At 40.1% G+C, this 22,566-nt stretch overlaps 1 protein-coding gene across 3 annotated transcripts in view; it reads right to left on the bottom strand.

Moving 5' to 3' along the window:
• SESTD1 (SEC14 and spectrin domain containing 1) overlaps window positions 1–22,566 on the bottom strand; it is a 60,552-nt gene that overhangs the window by 21,930 nt on the left and 16,056 nt on the right. For 2 of the 3 annotated variants that reach the window (XM_082200942.1, XM_082200943.1), the window contains exons 4-11: window positions 19,556–19,664; window positions 19,209–19,299; window positions 16,917–17,030; window positions 8,503–8,616; window positions 7,657–7,754; window positions 6,255–6,310; window positions 4,678–4,889; window positions 908–1,030 (exon numbers count right to left, since the gene is read on the bottom strand). In XM_082200942.1, the coding sequence (XP_082057068.1) occupies window positions 908–1,030; window positions 4,678–4,889; window positions 6,255–6,310; window positions 7,657–7,754; window positions 8,503–8,616; window positions 16,917–17,030; window positions 19,209–19,299; window positions 19,556–19,664 (917 nt within the window). The remainder of the gene's footprint in view (window positions 1–907; window positions 1,031–4,677; window positions 4,890–6,254; window positions 6,311–7,656; window positions 7,755–8,502; window positions 8,617–16,916; window positions 17,031–19,208; window positions 19,300–19,555; window positions 19,665–22,566) is intronic. The other variant, XM_082200944.1, reaches the window with a different exon arrangement.

The raw sequence follows: 22,566 nt of genomic DNA, 5'->3' as shown, positions 1-22,566 counted from the left end.
GATGTTGGGAAAGATGGAGGGCACAAGGAGAAGGGGATGACAGAGGATGAGATGGTTGGACAGTGTTCTCAAAGCTGCCAACATGAGTCTGACCAGACTGCGGGAGGCAGTGGAAGACAGGAGTGCCTGGTGTGCTCTGGTCCATGGAGTCACGAAGAGTCGGATGTGACTAAACGACTAAACAACAACAAGAACATATAAAGATCCCTGGATACTAACAGGGTATATCACACACTGTCCACTCACTATGCATATAATTCAATGCAAGATGATGCATGTTTACTGGTCAGTGTGTGCAATGCTACTGTCATTCACAATGATATGGAGGTGATACACACTGACTGGAGAATGAATGCCATTCCCTACATCCTCCTAGTAGAGAACATGATGTCTTTTGAATGTAGACAGTGGTCAGAGTAGTCTCCTCCTTACCAATTCTCCATTCAGTTCACATTAACCCCAATATGTTCTATAGTCCAGTGTTTGAACTCCTGGAAAAACAAAATCTGCCTTTGCCAGTCATCAAACAATCTATGCTCCGAGATTATGTATGATCTTAAAACTGAGCATTCAAGTAATTACAATAAGTGGCTCCCAGATAGAAAGAAAAGATGACATATATTGCTCCTAAATCAATGCTTCCTTTTTGTGTTTCCAATCTCATCAGAAACACGATCGCTCTCCTTTAAAAGTATAAAAATTAGTATACTGCCATGACATTAGAATTTAATTAACAATGATTAAGATCACCAACACAGTCTGTTGCAGAAGAATAGGTGCAGTTTGATATAGCTCATAAATCACTGCCTAAAATTCGCTAGAAAAATGTCACTGGAAAATGTTGCACATAATGAATTATATATAAGAACAATCATGCAGTAACTTCCTCGGGAAAATGAAAACTCACACTGTGTTGACTTTCAATCTCTTCATGTTTCTGCTGCAAAGCTTGTGAGGCTCTAATTGAATCACCTATCCCCCACTGGGTTCTAAGCTGTTCTGTGCCAGGTCCTTCAAGCCAGTTCACTACCTGTTGATCAAAACAGCAACATTTTCACCACAGCAAATAATTAAACCCACGCGGCCGAGACTGATTTTTAAAAGAAATTATTGTTATTCAGATTTTGCTTAAAATAAAGTTCGCTTTTAACGGCAACGTGCTTGCTACCTCAAGATAAATAAAGGCAGCAGGGGTCCTTACTTCCTTTTAGGTGCATAAGCTAGCAGACCAGGCAAGGCTGATCAAACATTTCCCAATGCTTTTTCGGGGGAAGAATGTCTTCTTTGTGAACCTTAATTAGAAACAGAGCATGAAGATATCTGGCTCATTCACTGTTTTGTCAATTCATATCTGTATTAGTAGGTAAGATGAAAAGCTGGCTTCTTTAAGAAAGCCGGTGTGTGTGTGGATTCTTTAGTTCCCCTGCTGAAATCTAAATTGTTCTAACTTGCAGAACTACAGCACCTGACTGTGTGTTTAGGGATAAATATCAGTATCTGCTACACTATTTGCTGCTCTTTTATTACAGGATATTTGCAAGTTGCTTAACAGAGGTCTTAAATGGCAGGTGCCAAAACAGAACAGATGGGGCTGGATAAATATTTGTCAGAATTGGTTTCGGAGCGATGGCTTCCTACCTTGCACTACATAAGCCATCATAATGATCCTTCTGGCCTAACCTACATGTATGGCAACAGAAAATGAGAACTATCAGCTTCCAACCAATGGACACACAAGAGATAAAGGTGTTCAAGAGGAAACACACTAGGACACTAATAACATGCAGGCTGTATCTCCTAAATATGGAAAGGAAAATGGATGACAAAGGCTGTTCCGCGCATTTGTGAGGTTTGGCACTGGCAGCTGTCAGTGTAGTGGGGTGGCTGTTCTCACCTGAGACTGCCCAAATGCACAGGCGGATTCAATCTGGTGTTCCCGTGGGTCTGTTTGCACCATGACGACCTCACCCCTGCTCACCTACCTCCAGGTAAGGAGCATCCACCAATCAGAAGTTAGGTAAGCACCACTGCCCCACCACTACTGGTAGGAACATACGGCCTAAAGCTTTTGATTCTTTTCACCTTCGCCAACTTCTACAGCAGCATCCTGCACTGTGTACTTTTGAAACTTCCACACGTTTTACAATCAGAACTAGGGAGAAACTACTAATAAGGAAGCAGGGGTGGGGGGGAAGTGTCAAAAAGCTGCCATACAAGCCAGAAGTCTATCTCAGAGGACCTTCTGGCAGTTCCCTCATTGTGAGAAGTGAAGTTACAGGGAACCAGGCAGAAGGCCTTCTTGGCAGTGCCGCCCACCCTGTGGAATGCCCTCCCATCAGATGTCAAGGAGATGAATAACTATATAACCTGTAGAAGACATCTGAAGGCAGCCCTGTATTGAGATGCTTTTAATGTGTGATGTGATGTTCTGTTATGTTGTTTCTGTGTATTATGTTGGAAGCTTCTCAGAGTGGCTGGGGCAACCAAATCAGATGGGCAGGCTACAAATAATAGTAATAGTAATAGTAATAATAAGGCAACCACTAGCATTTTTCTTGCTTGCACAACAAAAATACATGTGAGGACACTTCAACCACACACCTGATATGTGGACAGTTAGTCTAAGCTAGTGATTATCTATTTTACAGTTACTAAACAACAAGAATGAAAACTCCTACTGCAGTAATTAGCAAATGATACTGCAAATCATCTCTTGGCATCGTCCTGTTTCTCTTTCTCTTAGTTCAGTTTCTTCTTTTTATCACCAAGAAGACATATACTTCTGATATACCTGGGCAGCTAGCTTAACAATATGATTTTTGATCACTTCTGCTCCAAAGATCTTTAGAATATTATTTTTTTTAAAAAAAGGTCTTCCTCCTGGCTCCCCATTTAGATATCGTCTGCAGATATCTTCTAAATAAAAACACAGATGAATGCTCAATTTCTTTGCCTGCAAAAGTTCAATTCATTTACCATGCAGCTTCAGTAACACAGGCAGAGCAAATGGATGACAATTTCTAATCAGAATGATGCAAATTGAGGTTGATGCCCCAGTAAACAAGTCTATTTAAATGCATTAATGATGGCAGTTTGCCAAACTAGGTTATAAACCTCATTCCAATCAGCCCATATTTGCTCAGATAACTCGAATGCTCAAGTTATAATATTTTGTTTCTTTTATACCTATGTAATATCCATGTCTGACTGTTTTTTTAAAAAAAAAACTTAAAAAGAGATTTAAAAGTGAAAGAAATGATTATTCTAGAATACTGTGAAGTGGAATATTTTGATTTCCTGCCTCTCCAGTATTTAAAAGGGTGAAGGTTCATGTGCATAGCACCTAAAATATAAACACATTCAATTTCAAATAATAGGCCTGGGGAAATAAATGAATTGATTTCATTTCCTTTATTATCTCGACAGAGACATTGTCTGAAGAAGTGTTGAAAGCATCAATTACATACCGATTTCCAAAGCACCAGCCCAGCCCTTCATGACCTTCTAGCATACAATTCATTACACGGGTTTTTACTCATTCTAGTCAGGAAGAGCCTTGTATGACAACTGTTCTTTTGGATTTTGATCAATGGATATGCTAACCCTATTTATCTATTAATCACAAGACAGACTAATTATCTTGTTTATATTAAATCATTATTTAAAAGAAGAAGAGCCACCCAACGACCTTTGCCTTGCTAGCTTGCAGTTGCTTCCGTTCAATTCTATTGGTAGTTGAACCCAAAATCTACCAGAAACAGATCAGCATTATTAACTGCTTTGACAACACCACAAGTTAAGTGGGTGCAATTGAGACTGCTCTGTAATATCCCAACAATGTAAGGAAGCTTCAAAACCAGCCCAAATGCTGAGCTATAGGTAACCTGCTTCCTCACATGACAGAACAAAGTCACACCTGGAAGTGGGGAAGACCAACAGCGGCAAGGCTGTAGCTCTTATGTCGTGAGGGAGACTGTCTAAATAAAGAAACGGATGGGCAGTATAAGCGCGCGCGCGCACACAACGGGTAGCTAAAAGCCTTTATTTCCAAGCTACTGACCACATCTAGTAGCATGAGTCCTCAGTGCATTCTGCTAGGTAAAGGTAAAGGGACCCCTGACCATTAGGTCTAGCCATGGCCGACTCTGGGGTTGCGACGATCATCTCGCTTTATTGGCCGAGGGAGCCGGCGTACAGCTTCCAGGTCATGTGGCCAGCATGACTAAGCCGCTTCTGGCGAACCAGAGCAGCACACGGAGACGCCGTTTACCTTCCCGCCAGAGTGGTACCTATTTATCTACTTGCACTTTGACGTGCTTTCGAACTGCTAGGTTGGCAGGAGCAGGGACCGAGCAACGGGAGCTCACCCCGTCGTGGGGATTCAAACCGCCGACCTTCTGATCGGCAAGTCCTAGGCTCTGTGGTTTAACCCACAGCGCCACCCGCGTCCCTGCAAGACTGCCGCTTATTTAATAGACTGCTAGACTTCCGCTTATTTAATGGAATGTATTGAGCAGCCAGAGTTTTAAGTGAGATTGGGGAAACTCTACCGATACTTATAATGTGGCTGTATTCATACATATGAAGAAGAAGATGCAGAAGAGTAAGATAATCTGCTAGACCAAGTCAACTGGATGCCCAGTTAACAATAAATGATATAAACCAAGTGGAGCTTACCTGCATTACCTTCTGTTGAATCTCCTCTAGCTGAGAGCGCTTGCTCCGTTGCCTGCATACTTCTTGGTACCGTGTATATTGTTCTCTGAGCGAGTCTAGCAGCTTCATAACCTGGGGCTGAGCAAGGAGTTCGTCATCCATGGGAGACCACGAAACCCCTCCGTCCGAACCATTAAAGCGGCGTTGTTGCAATTCAGATAACAGCTCGTGACCTTGAATGGTTGAAGAATGAAAACTGAGCATTCAAATGGTGCCTCAGATGTGACATAGTCAGGTTAAAAAAAGGAGCTAGGGTGTAAAAGACTTGAGATAAAAGGAAGATGGCTTGTGGTAGGCTAAAAGTGAAAGGGGGGTTGTTTGTATTATGGGTTATCATAAATCACGTTCAGATCCTATGCAACTTTCCCTCGGGAGTGACAGTAACAGCATGATAAAAAAAATCTCCTGTATATGAAAATATGGAACGGTTCACAAATTTGCAGTAACCCTTGCACTGGAGAGATGTACCGTATTTTTTGCTCTATAAGACTCACTTTTCCCCTCCTAAAAAGTAAGGGGAAATGTGTGTGTGTCTTATGGAGCGAATGCAGGCTGCGCGGCTATCCCAGAAGCCAGAACAGCAAGAGGGATTGCTGCTTTCACTGCGCAGCGATCCCTCTTGCTGTTCTGGCTTCTGAGATTCAGAATATTTTTTTTTCTTGTTTTCCTCCTCCAAAACTAGGTGCCTCTTGTGGTCTGGTGCGTCTTATAGAGCGAAAAATATGGTAACTCAGCGAGGGTATAATATGGAGACACTGGGTAGAAGATACACTGATCAGTGATGTCAAAGACATTATCCTGTGGGTACCTAGGCATTCACACAGCTGCAGTCCAAGTTACAACATTTTTATTCTTTACTTTTCTTAAACTTGTAAGCCATTAATGTAAAAGCAAGGGATATACATCATATGAAATTTTTTAAAAAAATGATACTGAGCACCAGTTACAACAATAAAGAGCTAACGTTTAACGTTCCCACTGACTCCAATTGCAGATATGCTTAACTTTTGCTGCAAAAATGAAACAATCCCTAAATAAACAAGTGTACTTCCTTGAGGAATGGTACCCGGATCCTAAGGAATGGATAAGCCAAAAAATTATTGCACTGGAAACTAATGTAGGCCCAAAGTCTACATTTTCTTTTCCATAATAAAAAATTTAAGTAAGCATATGTTGAGGTATATGCTCCCCATTATGCTTCCCACTTGATTATTTATAAAATAACTTAAATTGTTAATTGTCTTCTTGGCGTTCTCAGAGCTTGATTAGTAATTCCAACAGAAAAGGAGAGCAGAATATTTCTCTACAGCTGCGGTTCCCAGAAATGGAAGAGCAGAACAGCAGAGGGAGGGAGGGAAATGTACTTTTAAGTAGATAAGAAAGATATTCATAATTTATTATTCTGTTTCGTTAACACTCCTCCACCAAGAACAAGTCTAAAACACCAAGAACAAAGCTTTAGCATTATACACTATCCATATCCACAACAATTCACAAAACCCATGAAGTAAAGAAAAATGATGCCATAGTGGGTATACCTGTCTGCAGAACAGTTTCAGGATCAACAGATGGAAGGAAATTCAAGTCTATAGACCTTGAAATAGAAAGGCAAATGGCTGTTACTTACTTAAAGTTGATAACTGAAGTTTCAAGCATTGAACACAAGTACATAGCTTCTTGACTTTTATAGAAGAAGAAGAAGAAGAAGAAGAGGAGGAGGAGGAGTTTGGATTTGATATCCCGCTTTATCACTCCCCTTCAGGAGTCTCAAAGCGGCTAACATTCTTCTTTCCCTTCCTCCCCCACAACAAACACTCTGTGAGGTGAGTGGGGCTGAGAGACTTCAGAGAAGTGTGACTGGCCCAAGGTCACCCAGCAGCTGCATGTGGAGGAGCGGAGACGCGAACCCAGTTCACCAGATTACGAATCTACCGCCCTTAACCACTACACCACACTGGCTCTAAAACATTCTAATAAAATTTCACATTTTTTCTTTACCTGGCATCATTTTCTTTGTCAAAACCATATTTGGCAATGTCAAAAAAGAAAGAGAGGCAAAGAGGGATCGAAGTTTCAGAAATGTTGGCATACTTGACACCGTAGGCTATTTTTCTTTTCAGTTACTTTTCATACAAGATAAAAATAGCCCAGGCATTCTCAATCTTGAAAAACAACAACTAGTAAGACACACCTAACTGATAGCAGTACTCAACTACATTTTCTACATTAGCACAAGGATTAGTGCTTAATTCAAGGAGATTCTCCACATCTCCTCCTGCTGCACCACCCCTGGAGGGTCAGGGGGACTGCCAAAACAGATGCAGCAGATGTGCTGGGGTGTGTGTGTTCAATTACGCAAGGAGAAATAAATAATATTTTGCACAAATGGAACCCCAGTAGTCTCCATGGAAAAAGCAAGTGTCATTGCCACACATCTCACAACCTGGCAGAGACCGAAATACTGCATTTTAAGGAGACCTAGGAAGATAACAGGAACTAGAAACTACAGCTATACATTCCTGGGGAGTGACAAATGATTCCTGGGGAGTGATAAACACTACCTGTAGATACAAACAGAAATTCAAATTTGGGGACACCAGAAAGAGCAGAAAATAGAACACAAATGCAGAGAAGGCAACAGCCGCACTGAAGCACTTTCTTAGCAGTGTAGACAAAAGCAACCCTACTTTCTGGCTAGCTTTAAGCCAGAGATAAATAGCCACAATTCTAGACTGGCACTGCACATGAAAGATAAGTTAGGATGCTGGGTTTTGGATTTCTGTATGACAGAGGTGTTTTGTTTTTGTATTTTTAAAAAGTTCAGTATCCCCGTTCCAATGTTGCTTTTGAAAGCACCTATGTCCCTTCCGTGAGCTATAGTTTATAGTCAAAGGATTTAATTACTAATAAATTGTTAACAGAAACAAGAAAAATAATTACCTGTCCTTCTCCTGTTGGTTTCCTTTATCATTTCCACTGTTGATTAAGGCAAGCTCATCCAATAAAGATGTAGATTCTTTTGTAAACTTTTCAAATGCCTATGTAAAATATTTAGAGTTACCATTACTGCAATTGACTTTTACAGTCTCATGCTTGAAGACGGATTGCCTGTCTGAGTGCTCCAACCCTGACACTGGGAAATCATCTCTAAGGCATAGCAGTTTAATAACGAGTTACAAAGGCACATACAAACAACATAGAACATGTTGTAAAATGGACATCTTATGCTCTCAAAGAACTGTTGCTGCTACTTTTTGGACTGTTAGCTCCCAAAGACCCTTCAAAGGCAGTTCTCTCCTTGTACACGAGTCCAATACTGATTTAAGCAAAACATCAGTGGCTGTGGTTTGGTTACACCTTCCCGGAAACAGGTACAATGGGGCTTATTGAACACTGCCACCTTCAGAAAGTAACTCCCCTAGATGGACCAGAACCATAGTAAAATAATGTCTCGTATTTTATAGCCAATCCAGAAAGATACTGTAGCTGATGTATTGAAAACTGCTGAACCAACAGAGATGTATTCCTCCTATCCAGTTCCCAGGGCAATTCAACTAGGGCAATCAAAGCAATTGCCATCCCAAAATCAAGACTGAAGTCAGACTGAAATTGATGTATATTAGGAGTGGGGAACGGGATCACAGTGATATCAGGTGACTCATTCTTTGCCCCAGCATTTTGATGCCGCTAGGACACACCTAACACAGCTATTAATATTTCCAACCACCACTTTCCCATAGAAAGTGTACTGAAAAAGAAGAGACAAAAAATTGCCAAGCAACTCACCAGCCTCTTGTTCAGCCAGTCCATATGATCGTAGGTAAGACTCCCTCCAAAATCCTCTGTCAGCTGGCATGGCTCTATGTATCGTGTAAGCTTATTGGCAGATACTAAAATAACCTGTATAAGTAAATTAAAATGGGCATTAACAACAACAACAATGTCACTCACTTAATCAACTCAGTGGCTACTGATTGGTGGTCCAAAAAGCATGTTTACTCAGAAAGAGTTCCCACTGATTTCAACAGTAAGTGCATTTAGGATTGCAACTTTAGTTAGGAACTACAGATTCTGCAGCCAAATCATGCAGTATAACATCAGGAGTAGCAACCTGCAGGAGGAAGTGGCAGACGGGTGGTAGTGATGCTTGTCTTTATTGCTTTTCCTCAGAATCTTCCACATCCATCTTGTTCTAGGCATGTATTTCCTATCAAAAATACGCGGCTGGGGGGGGGGAATGGGTGGCAGGAGTGGGGAGGAGATCTTGGGGGGGACGGGGGGAGGTAAGTAGCTCATCATCTGCTTTTCCCCCTACAAAATGCCTTTGGTCCATTCAGCTCAGCAGAGAAACATATGCCAAAGTTTCAAAACATAAGCTGACCCATGGGCTGATTTAGTTCCAGCCTTGGTCAATACCTTCCCTTTTCTCCATCCTGAAATGTTACAATCCCTAAATTCATTTACTGATCGGTATACAAAGAATCATTTTGTACTAAATAACTATGAGCTACAGTTTGCTAGCTCTCAGTTGTGTGCCCATGATTCATTATTAATATTTACAATTAAAGCATAAGCAAATTTAAGTATGAATATTTCAGTATGTTAATACACGGATTGTGAAACAAGTTTTGTTGGAGACAAACATTAAAAAAATGTGTTGCTTTTACAGTGTTAAAGTGTGTGTGTGTTTCTGAAACAGAGAGAAACCTATTCCCATACCCCCCCAACCACCGCCAGTAATGGCAAGACTCTGACAGAATCCCAACATTCATTTATTAAAAAATGGAAATTGTTCTCTCTCCTCACTCAGTTGTGTCATACAAAAACCACTCTGACAACTTGAACATTCCTCCAGTCTAAAGGAGCCGTAGGTTATACAAGAAATTGGATGGATATGCCTAGCCTTTGTCTTGCATGACCAAAGAACTCAACAATTAGAATATTACTGAAGTTAATCTTCCTGTCAAATATATACACTGAGGACCAAGAAATGACATTTATCACATAGTTTGATGTTGCATAGCTTTTCTGTTTCTTTCATTAAAATAGCGAGGATGGGGACTGCGACAAAGCCAAGGCTACAACAGACACTAAGTGGTCAAAACTGTGGGAACCTTTACAAAAAGTTGTGTTTCTGAGGTTTGGTGGATCATAACATCATTCTTTTTTAGAATACCACAGATTATATATATCATTAGAAAAACAATTTAATGCAGAATATATTGCAACAAACTGTGCTGAATTACCTTTATTCTATCAAAAATTATAGCCAAATAACCAGAAATTATACATAGAAAACCATGGTAAGGGGTATTTTCATAACTTCTCACCGTTTCTGTTAGTGGCGTGGAAACCTTTTGCCACAATTAAAGTCCTACAACAGCATCCCAGGGAGTGAACCCAAGGATTTTAAGTTCACCAGGTGTTGATGTGAAACTAAGATTGTATGATTGCTTCTATCAAACGTGCTTTATTCCTTGGTTGCTTCTGACTGACAAGTTTATTTAATCGGCTCCACAGATTTTCTATTGGATTCAAGTCAGGGCTATTACATCACTTTCTAGGTGACTAGTCAACGCTCCATGTCTTGCTAGATACGATATAGGTTATTTGCCGATAACTTTTGATAGAACAAAGATCATTCAATATGGTTTATAGCATTGTATTCTGCATTAAATTATCGGTCTAATGATATATAATTGTATGTTATTGTTTTATGGTATTAGTCTAAAAAAAGATTGATGTTATGAGCCATCAAACCTTAGAAATGCAACTTTCCACACAATTTTGGCCACTAGTGTATGTGCCCATCTGTAATTCGGTACTCCCAACACTCTCTGAAATAGAATCAAACCGTCTCCCTCCCATCCTTGCTATTCACGACAGAAGGAAAGATCCCATGGGCAAACAGTCGGAACTGAGGGTGTCCCAATTCCAATAGGGACCACAACAGGAGAAAAAAAGGTTAGTGCCCCTTCCTGGCCCCAATTCTGCTCAGACCCTCCCCTGTGGTGGCTTTTTAATAAAACAAGAAAATAATGAAAGCAGCTATGCAGACATATCTAATCTAACCTTGGAAAAGGGCTACCATGTATTCAAGAGAAAGCCAAGGGGATGTCTTGCAGATGCTGTGTAAACAAACATCCATCACCCCTAGTTCACATGGCCAATGGTCCAAGATGACTGAAGTTGTACCCTATTGGCCTGAGTATAAGCCGCACTCCCCCCCAAAAAAATTCCGACCATGAAAAGTTAAAGTGTGGCTTAAATTCACAACCTTACAGAAGTGGGTTTTTGTGGTATCGCTGCTGAAACAGACATACGGTAAAACGGAATGGGTGTGAGTGCCTGCAGACTTTTAGGGGAGCAGCTTATATTCGGGTATTGGCTTTTTTTCTCTCTCCCCCCCCCCCCGAATTTTAAAGGTGCGACTTATATTCAGGCCAATATGGTAATACGCAAGATCTGTTATATTCCAATTTGAGCACCTGGCCATTTCAGAATGACTTGTTGATCATGATTAAAAATACATTTCATTAGCAATCTACACTTAGCCTAGTTTTTATCTTCATTAAGTTTCAACAGTACAGTTTTGTTAGACTCAAAGGAGGAGAGGACCACCTGGGAAAATGCTGGCTAACCTTGAGGGTAGCAACTGATTTGCATTTTCCCTGCATAAAGAGAGTACATGCCATGTGCATGGCTAGTGGATATGTTGCGCTCCCAAATTATATTATCATAATTTCTAGTTATGTGCACTAAGTAGCAATTAAACATCTCCAAACAATATGTGATTTTTTAAATTTATTTTTTACAAAAAGTGATTTAATGAAGCGTTTTCCTGTTGAAAGCACTTTGAATACTTCTGTGATATAAAAGATTCCGCTTCATTTGTAAGAGATGCTAGCATTAGTATTGCTCTGGTTCCTTGCTATCAATGAATTCAGCAGGAAAGCTACGGCACTTTATATTTTTAAGAAAAAAAACTCAAAGCGGTTTACAATACAATCAACCATCAAATAAAACAATCCAGAATAAAACATTACTGAAGAAAGTCAAATATAAAGTATACATTCAAAGTAACATACTTGACAGGAAAGTAAAATATTATCTTAAGAATTTCAAAATAAAACATTACAAGGTTTCAAAATAAAGCATTACAAAGGAAGTCAGCTACAGAATGCACATTCAATGCAGCAAAGTTAACTACAGTGGAACCTCGGTTGTCGAACGCTTCGGAAGCCGAACAATTCAGACAACCGACAACCCGGAAGTGAATGCTTCCATTTTCAAATGCGCCTCAGAAGTCGGAAGACAACCGGCAATTGCGCCTCAGTTGTCGAATGTTTCTGGAAGTCGAACGGTCTTCCAGAACAGATTACCTGCGACAACAGAGGTTCCAGTGTCTCTCTCTCTTTGTATGTATGTGTGTGTGATTTCAAAAGAAAACATTACTAAAGGAAGTCAAATGTAAAATGCACATTTAAAACAGCATAATTAACAAGAGAAGAAAATATTATCATAAGCACAAAACGTATCTGCTGCTGTTGCTGCCAATCCTGCCAATGGCGGTTTAATGGTGGGCGGCAGCTGTGGAAGCTCAGGCTCAATGATCTGCACTAAGAGACAGCCAAGATGGTCTCTTCAGCAGCCTCCTTAAAATAAAATCTATTACGTGACCCAGCACTAGTATGTACCAACTGGCCCGATCAAAGAAAGCAATTCTTCATAACAAGGTGGAACCCTTCTTGTGAAATACAATTACAAGTAACCTGCATCAGCAAAATGTTTCATAGTTCAAATGGTCTCCCCTTTTTCACGGCCAGGCTGCATACACAGCCATACCTTGGTTCTCAAACAGAATCCGTTCCAGAAGTCTGTTGGACTTCCGAAAAAGTTTGAAAACCAAGGCACGGCTTCCAATTCTTGCACTCAATCAGAAGCCGTGGAGTTGGATGTTCGGCTTCAAAAGAATGTTCGCAAACCGGAACACTTACATCTGGGTTTGCGGCATTTGGGAGCCAAAACGTATGTGTACAGGCGTTCAACAACCAAGGTGTGACTGTATCATAAAGTATAAAAGGTAAAGGGTCCCCTGACCATTAGGTCCAGTCGTGACCGACTCTGGGGTTGTGCGCTCATCTCGCTCTATAGGCCGAGGGAGCCGGCGTACAGCTTCCGGGTCATGTGGCCAGCATGACTAAGCCGCTTCTGGCGAACCAGAGCAGCGCACAGAAATGCCTTTTACCTTCCCGCCGGAGTGGTACCTATTTATCTACTTGCACTTTGACTTGCTTTCGAAATGCTAGGTTGGCAGGAGCAGGGACCGAGCAATGGGAGCTCACCCCGTCACGGGGATTTGAACCACCGACCTTCTGATCGGCAAGTCCTAGGCTCTGTGGTTTAACCCACAGCACCACCCGCGTCCCAGATCAGAAAGTATGCTTCCCCCCTAATTAATCCTTAAACATATTCATGGTAAAAAAATTAATTTGGACACCATGCTGCTTTTTAAAAATAATTTCCAAACTGTTCAGTTAACAATGCCCTAGGCATTAAAAGCTTTTAGTTTGATCTATCTTTTGCATCTGCATCTCAAGCTACTCTCCCCTCAGAAATTACATTAACCACTGCTATTATACCAGAGCTTATCTTTTCCAAAGGGAAGCCATTCACGCCAAATGCTTTTTCCTTCTCCTTATGCGAATTTATACATTCCTTTCACAAGATGTGAAGATGCTTTAGTGTCAACAACAGGAAGGCTATATACAATATTACAGTTTCCATTTCTTACATTAATTTTTGGGGTGGGGAGATTCGTGAAAAGAAAAAGAAAAAACACCTGAGTGCAAATGGCTTATTTGGCAACAGACTTGGGTGCAATATCAATTTATAGTGAAAAGATGAAGCTTCTTTGAGAATCAAGATATAACTGGACAGATGGTGGTATAGACAAACAGCATCAATAATTTATGCCTGAGGGCTCTTATTTCCCTTTTGGCTTCTTATGGCCACCCCTATGGTGCTATTCATGGCTAGCAAGAACGGTGGTGATAGGGCTTAACCCTGCTCTATTCAGTTCCCCAGTGGTTTTCCTTCTTTCTACCAAGAGCTTCATATCAACAGACAGCTGCAATTCCGCTCATGTTAATGAAATTCTGCTGAAATAGCAAGCAAGCTCTTTATCCTTGAAAGAAATGGAAATTTCATAAAATCATTGCAATTGTCAATTTTGTTAATGACTGCCCCATCATCGGATAAGCCATGGATGTTGTTGAAGACAATACCCGTGGGACTTAATTCTGAATAGACATTTCTTACACTAGAAAACAATTGGATACACTTTTGTACTAGATAATATGAAATGCATTACCTCAGCAAGCTTATCTACACAAACATCACAAAAGTAGGTCCAGTGAAAGCATTTTTCTTTCTATTTATACTGCAGTCACAAGTTCATACTCAAGCCATGAAAATCCCTTATTGTGAACATATCACATCCATTTGTAACATTCTTATGAAGACAAAGACCACACCAATTAGTTCCCTAGTTTCCTGTTGCATTTTCAACAGACTATAGTAGAACTCAATTACGGAAACCAACACATGTAAATTTCAGTGCAGTAATTTTGTATCATTTAAACTTACAAGGTTTTATCTTCATAATTGAGGTTCAGCTACAGCGGCAGAAATTATCCACATGGCCACTGAAAATTCTCAATTAAAAGCCTCTCCATTATAAATTTAATTGAATACATTTTTATGATTAAGTGACTGATATTGAATTAGACCTTCAAGTCAAATAATAAAAACTGCCCACATTTCTTAAAAGTGCTAGAATCTGGATATTATCCCAGGCTCATTAGTACACCAGATTTTTACTTCAAGCATTCTGTTAATTATGTCTGGAACATTGTCAGTGCCAAGACATAGTAGGAGACAGATCAGTCATAGGGGAAAACATTTATCAGAAGTAAATTTCAAACTACAGAAGGTTGCCATTTTTATAATTATTACAAGTAAACCAAGGGCCCAGATGACATTAGATACACCTCCACAAAACAACTTCAAAATATGTATTTCACTTTGACAAGGGTAGCCAACACAGTGCATTCCAGATGTTGTCAGACCCAATTCAGCATTTCAGAAAACAACCTAATTAGGTTTGAGTCTGAATCCAGATTCAGATAAATTAAGCTTTGTGCTTCCCCCATTCACTATTACAGTGGTGCCCCGCAAGACGAATGCCTCGCAGGACGGAAAACCCGCTAGACAAAAGGGTTTTCCGTTTTTGAGCTGCTTCGCAAGACGATTTTCCCTATGGGCTTGCTTTGCAATACGAAAACGTCTTGCAAGTGTTCCGATTTTTCCCCCGCTCCCCCCCTTTTTCTAAGCCGCTAATAGCCTTTTAACCGCTAATCCGCTAAGCCTTTAATAGCCGCTAAACCGCTAATAGCGCTAATCCGTTAAGCCACTAATAGGGTTGCTTCGCAAGACGAAAAAACCGCTAGACGAAGAGACTCTCGGAACGGATTAATTTCGTCTTGCGAGGCACCACTGTACGTGGAAGCTTAATTTTTTAAAAATGCTATAACTTCCCTCCTCATTATTATTAATGTTTGTATTTCTTATTATTTTTCATGAAATTAGGTGAAATTCACAGGCATAGCAGCCCCTTGCGAGTGCAAAAGCCCTGCCAATTTAAAGAGATACAGGTCCCGGGGTTTTTTGACTAGGCACCTTTAAAAAGCAAGCCCGACATCTTTTTTCTGACAGAAGCTTCTTAGTATCTTCTAAGAGCATCAATCATGTCACATGTCGAAAGGGTAGTTGCAACAGTTTTTCTGCAGAGATAGACTTTAGGGCTTTGCAACCTACTGGGGTAATTATAAAGGATTTACTGAATCTCTCCTGTTGTTCTGTTTGTATGAAGGGAACATACATAAGAAAGGTTCTCCAACTAAGAAGCCCATGAAGTTAGGCACCAACAGTTCCATGAGGTTTTGTGCTTAGCATCTTCAAAACTGATTTTTTAGGGGTGGGGTAAGTGTGAAGAGAGAACAAAAAGGGACTCTACTCCCTGGGTTTTTTGTGGGAAACAATTTTATTATGAAAATTGCATCCCAGGGGCCCCTAGGAAAGTAGCTTGCAAAATTTCAGAAGGCTAAGTGCCGGGGCTAAGGGGTATGATCAATGAAAAAAATAAGCTTCAGGCTTGAATGGTACCCAAATGCCACTGAAACTCAAGGAAACAAAAGTTCAAAGCTGATTTGGCAAGAGTAGATGTGCAGGTATGTGGCATAGAGGCAGAAGGACTTGAATGCCCAGCATTTGCCAAGCAAGCACCACCAACAAAACTAGCAAAGAGAACAGAACATACAAGAACAAGGAATGTATTATTTCAGCATCCCTTCCCCAAAGCACTGTGATTGGACAGCTCTAGTAAAAAACAACAACACAGCAACACACACACAACCCATTCCCTCTGATTAAATGTGAGACCTGTCAGTCAAAAAGGAACTTTCCCTCATCTTTTCCCCACCCTGGCATTTTCCTTTTAGAGAAGACTGGAAATAAAAGTTTTGCTTTTAGCAGGCACAATGTCTGCACATTTGAATCTCCCCAAATCGCTTTGGCAATCCCGGCTTTGGTTTGGAGTCTGCCAGAGAAGTCCTGCTTTGGTTTGAGCAAGACTTGAATCTGTCTGAAGTCAACATGCTTCAGTTCTTGATCTGTCCAAATCTTTTGCACTTGCTTAATATCAAAAGACAAAGTGCTGGTACAAGGAGTTGTTCAGTGAGAAATAGTTACAATAAACTGTGATGCAGACAAATTAAAATCCACCTTAAATATTCTGAGTAACTATAATATAGGTTAATAACAGGAGTTAGTTAAATTCATGGCAGTAAAGTATTATCTTTCAAGTGATAATGTTCTATAATCATTGAAAATGTTTTGAAGGTCTCGTGGTAAGTCTGAACTAATGATCAAGTCTGAACTAATGATCAGACTAATTACACTTACTAACTAATACAACAAAGTACTGCGAACCCACTGTAGTGAGTTTTATTGTGATGCCAAATGAATCATTCGGTAATTGCATTGTAGATTAGTAGCTATTATAAGCGATCAATTTTTACTCAGTTGCATGTGCAACTTTGGTGTTCACATCTGACAAATGAAGAAGCAGACACACATACCTCAAAGCCAAGTCTATCTTTCTCTTTCCAAAAGCAAAAATGTGTAACCTTCTTGTCCCAGAATTCATCCGGTTTTACTACACAGACAAGTGATACCTCAGCTGGAACAACGTTCTAAGAAGATGAAAGATACAAAACCTTAAATGAAGTACAACTCATTAGTTACTGTGTGGTAACCTAGACCTGCACAGATAGCATTTAGATGTACAGGAAACTTTCTAGCAACAGAAACAGTGGTGATAGCAAATCTGGCACTTATCAGAAGCTGTGGACAACATCAATGCTAGATGGTCTTTATGGACCACTCAACACATCTAAGAAAGTAACTGGTAATAAGTTGGTACCTTAAAGAAAAGTTTTAAGCAACCCAAGACATACACTAACATGTATGTTAGACACTATACATGTCTATCCCAGGAGCAAGATTCATTGAGCTCAGCTGGACTTATTCCCAGATAAGTGAAGCCTAAGTCCGCTCAATATCAGAGTCTGATAAATGTCTCTTTTGAAAGAGGCCAAGACCTTCAAACTTAATGAATTTCATTTAAGTATCAACTATAAGATGATTTGTTCTATATGACAGATTACAGTCGTACCTTGGAAGTTGAACGGCATCCGTTCCTTAAGTCCGTTTGACTTCCAAAACATTGGGAAACCAAAGCGCGGCTTCTGATTGGCTGAAGCTCCTGCAGCCAATCGGAAGCTGTGGAAGCCCCATCAGACGTTTGGGTTCCAAAAAATCTTTCGCAAACCGGAACAGTCACTTCCGGGTTTGCGACATTCAGGAGCAAAACGTCCCGAGTACGAAGGCGTTTGGGATCCAAGGTACGACTGTATATGGTAAGGACAGTTTTCTTTATGCAGTTTGGATTCTATATTCCACCCATTTAAGCAACAGGATAGCCTTTCTTCGCAAATGAAAACTGTTAAAAATTCCTTGTGATTCACAGTTGTTTCCTCTGCCTGTCAAGTTCCTTCATAATTTTGCCTCTCTATGAGGAAACACACACAACTTATTAAATAGACAGACGGCAGGAACAAAGTGCTTATTATTCAATGACCTTGACAGCACACATCCTGTAAAAGTGCATTCATACAGAACTAAAAGGAAGAAAGCAGTATCTCTTGCCACTTGACAAAAAATGGTTTGGGGTCAAAATGTCAAATCTCATTAAGGCAACATCTGTTAAAGATTTTCATAAAGCCAAGTGCTTTCTAACGATGGTCTATTTAGAAATAGCAACATTCAAGTAGAGGACAGTTCATTCAAGTAGAATAAATAATAATGAGCAACTCTTGTGTCATATCTCCAATGCAGCCTCACCTGCTGCTCCCTCTTCCCAATTTTATGTACGTACTTCCATAGAAAATATAACAAAAGTGGTACACAGCATAAAAACATAATACTATGAAAACAACAATAAAAGCACCAATAACATGTCAATAAAAACTGGTTTGTAAAACAAAAAAACAACACACCATATTGCGCAAAGGCCATATTAAAAAGAACCAGGGATGATTCCAGCAAGACTGCTATCGGCCAGGTGATCCAAAAGGCAGGACCTGGCACAATGAGGTTCAGTCCCTGTTAAAACCTAGCCATCCCGGGGGGAAATTGCACATGCTATTCCAGAAATTGAAAAAAGAAATGACATGGAGTTGAGATAATAAACGTCAAAGCCCAATCCTATTCCTTTATGGGTTGCACTGTTAAGAGGCAATTCTAGGATTTCTAGGGATGGTGTAAAAACTAACTTATACCTGCAGCAGCCTTACTGAAGCTAAGAACTGAGCCCAGGGAATCAAAACGCTTTCAAAAAATTTCCCAAACTACAACTCAGTTCAGAGGCAGCAACAAGCCATGTTTTTTTTCTTTCTTCAAGCTGTGGACGTCCTCAGGATCACAGAATTCCTTATGCGTGAGAGATGGGAAGCTTATTCTCAAGGTTTGTTCACAAAGCAGTATTTTTAAAACGTTGGTTTGTCACAGTTCCTACAAACCATGGTTTCCTGCACTTGGACAAAATAGGAAACTGATTTGTTGCAAACTGCAAATGAAAAGGTCATCAACTCTTCCCTTTACATGCAAAGAGCTCAAGACTCACTTCAGCTTCAAATGTATCAAAGTACCATGATTTGCTGATATGTTTTAAAAATCAGACTCTACATTTTTAACATGTAAAATCACACAAGGTCTACTTTCCCAGAAAGTAAGCACAACGTCTTATAATACAGACAGATTAACCTCCACAGAACTCAATTCTTCACTACAGATTCATGAAGGCATCTTACCTGTAGCATTAACACAACAGTCTTGACAACATTCCACTGAGATTTTCTACCATCCACTATAACGGTAAATCCTCTAGCTTTACACTTTTCACTGCAAAAAAGACACACATTCAAAACATAAAAGGCATAGTTCAGTTATCACGTCATATATCACCATCTATTTACTTGCTTAAGCTTTAGCGAGGCACTCATTGCTCTTTCCAAGAGCTTTGCAAACAGTTTTTATTTAAGTCATATATCACATAATGAGATACACCCCCTCAAGAAAATATGGTGGTATCTATCAAAAAAACCATTTAGTTTAGAAGCAAAATGATACTATTTGGTGCTTTAAAGGGCATGCCCACCTTGGTATGCTTAGCAGGTAGTCTAAAGTAACACTCAGCTCATCCATATTTGTTTGTTCAAGGCATAATGGAATTGTCAGAATGAGGCCACTTCTTCGATCCTTCCCACCTGTAAAATAAATAAAATAATTGTTAGTTTGAACTAAAAATAACATTCACTATTAACCAATTGGCACTAAAACCGTTTTTCTTTTTTATAGAAAAAATGAACAGTTTTTGAAAAATATTGTAATGAAATATGATACGTGTCCTTTTTCTATGGATGCATTATAGCAAAAGTACACGCAAGTGAAAGAGATACTGGGCTAAAATAGAAGTTATATGCGAACTTAATCACATGTTTCCAAATCAGGCTTAACTTCTGTTTAATTATTCACAAGTGTACTGAAGCACATAACCTAAATTGCCAAAAGATTCGCCAGCAAAATAATCATTCAAGACACTCTATTTAGGACATTATGTTGTGCACAACTCAGTCATAATGAAATGCACATTCTCCCCTATAGGCTTCAAAAAGAACATACATTGAGATCACATTACATACTTGATGCTTTTAACTGTGCGCTGGTTTGTAACTTAAAAAGAAAGTATAGATAATAAATAAGAAGGGCAAAGCTTTGTTAAATGTGTAAACCCAAAAAAGCTATTTGGTTAGCAGAAGACGATGACCAACCACTCAGCAACAGAAAAACCTCCTAAACGTCTGAAAACTGTAATTTGCATTTTAAAACACTGTGGTTTCTAGGTGGAAAGTTTTTTGGGACTTACCATAGACCTAAAAGATTAGGGGGGGGGAGCCTTTGCAAAAATTACAGGGAATTTTTGTTGGAGAAGTTTCCTAGCGCTTGGTGAGATATGCTCAAAGATTCCACAGCTCCCTCTCTCCCAAGGCTATAAAGCTTCTCTGGGGCTACGCACAGTTCCCCAGTGGTAAAAATCCCCCATTGGGTGTGCTTTGCTCTGCTTAAAGATGTAATGCATATATCCTATGCCCTTTTAATTTGTGGGGAGTTTTTTTTTTGGGGGGGTTATTAGGTTGTTTTTGTTTTGATTGTGTATTCTGTGGTTTTATATTTTGATTTTATTCTGTGAACCACCCAGAGACCTCCAGGTACAGGGCAGTATAAAAATTCAGTAAATTATTCAGTAAATAATATATATATATTTTCTAAAACAAGTTCATCCATTACTAATTTTAAACTTTAAATTAAGGCGGGGGACAGTTTCCAAGCCTTTTGTAGCTGAGAACAAATTATATTCCATGACTAGATACATCATAAATTGGCAAGAGAAAGAGGCTACAGCTTGCCATATATGGATCAATACCGAGGCTGTAGAGGACCAGTGTCTCTCTGAGATGTATTTAAGTACAGCTTATTCAATCTGACGATTTAATAATCTCCATTTCTAACCTTCACCAGAAACTATGTTAAAGCAGCTTTGTGTATAGGTAGATTTTTTAGCAAGGCACAGGATATATTTTCAAGTTCTATAAGGAAGTAGAAGAAAAGGGATTCTATTTTTGCCACCACTTTATTTCCTCACATTTCTGACTTCATCGGTAGGTGAACTCAATGGCTCATTAAGCAATCTGTAATGGCTAGTATATAGAACAAAAATCATTCTCTATCCTCTGCAGCAACTGATTTTGGCATAACTGGAAACATTTCTATGGCGTTTGAAGAAAGAAATTCATTGGGATGAGTTCAACACAGTGCTGTGGTAATCGTAAAACTGCCCAGCCAGAACAAAGCGCTGGTAGACATGATAGTCAGACAGATAGGTGGAATCGTCTAATCATAGCAATCTTTTTGGACTGAGATTAGCTGCATGGTGAGAACGCGGATTGGCTACGAAACACAAGATTGAAGGGAAAATATCCGGGATCTTGAAATGGATTGTGGAAGGATAAATAAATTACTGGGCACTTGGGTAGGGCTGAGCCCCTTTTGCCCTAATGGACCAATCTCCACTGCTCCTACCACAAGACTCCGGCTTTTTCAAAACATGTAGATGGGCTCCACTTCCACATATGAATAGTAATACTGGTAAACACCAAACCTGATTTTATTTTTCAGGTCCCTACCACTACAGTCAGGGACATGGGTGGCGCTGTGGGTTAAACCACAGAGCCTAGGACTTGCCGATCAGAAGGTCGGCGGTTCGAATCCCTGCGATGGGGTGAGCTCCCGTTGCTCAGTCCCTGCTCCTGCCAATCTAGCAGTTCGAAAGCATGTCAAAGTGCAAGTAGACAAATAGGTACCAGTGTGACGGGAAGGTAAACGGCGTTTCTGTGCGCTGCTCTGGTTCACCAGAAGCAGCTTAGTCATGCTGGCCACATGACCCGGAAGCTGTACGCCGGTGCTCCGTCGGCCAATAAAGCGAGATGAGCACCGCAACCCCAGAGTCGGCCACGACTGGACCTAATAGTCAGAGGTCCCTTTACCTTTACTTACCATTACAGTCATACCTTGGAAGTCAAACAGCTTAGTTCCTGAACGTCGCAAACCCGGAACTGACTGTTCCGGTTTGCAAACTGTTTTTGGAAGCTGAACGTCCAACAGGGCTTCTGATCGGCTGCAGGAGTTTCCTGCAGCCAATCAGAAGCCGCGCTTTGGTTTCTGAACATTTTGGAAGTCGAACGGACTTCCAGAACAGATTCTGCTCAACTTCCAAGGTACAACTGTATCATCTTTTGCTACACCTAGTATAGAGATGCAGAAGTCTCCCTCACACTATCAATCCCCTCTTCCTGGATCAATAATCAACAAAGTAGGCTAGTGATTGAGATTTCTCCAGACTTAAGCTTCCAAGCCTTTGCATCAGAAACTGCAAACAGTTTGCCATTATAGTACTTCTCCCACAGAATAGGAACTCAGCCAAGAATAAATGGACACAAAAGGAAGCAGGTGAAGGAAGAGGAAATGACTCAGCATTGTTGAGGAGAATACAAAGATCACATTCATACTTTAACTTGAAGCAGCTGAGTCCTCTTAAGGAGAAGGTACTTT

This window comes from Podarcis vaucheri (genome assembly GCF_965113315.1).
Source record: "Podarcis vaucheri genome assembly, chromosome: 1".
NCBI classification, from domain to species: domain Eukaryota; kingdom Metazoa; phylum Chordata; class Lepidosauria; order Squamata; family Lacertidae; genus Podarcis; species Podarcis vaucheri.
This window is presented reverse-complemented; position numbering and strand designations above follow the sequence as displayed.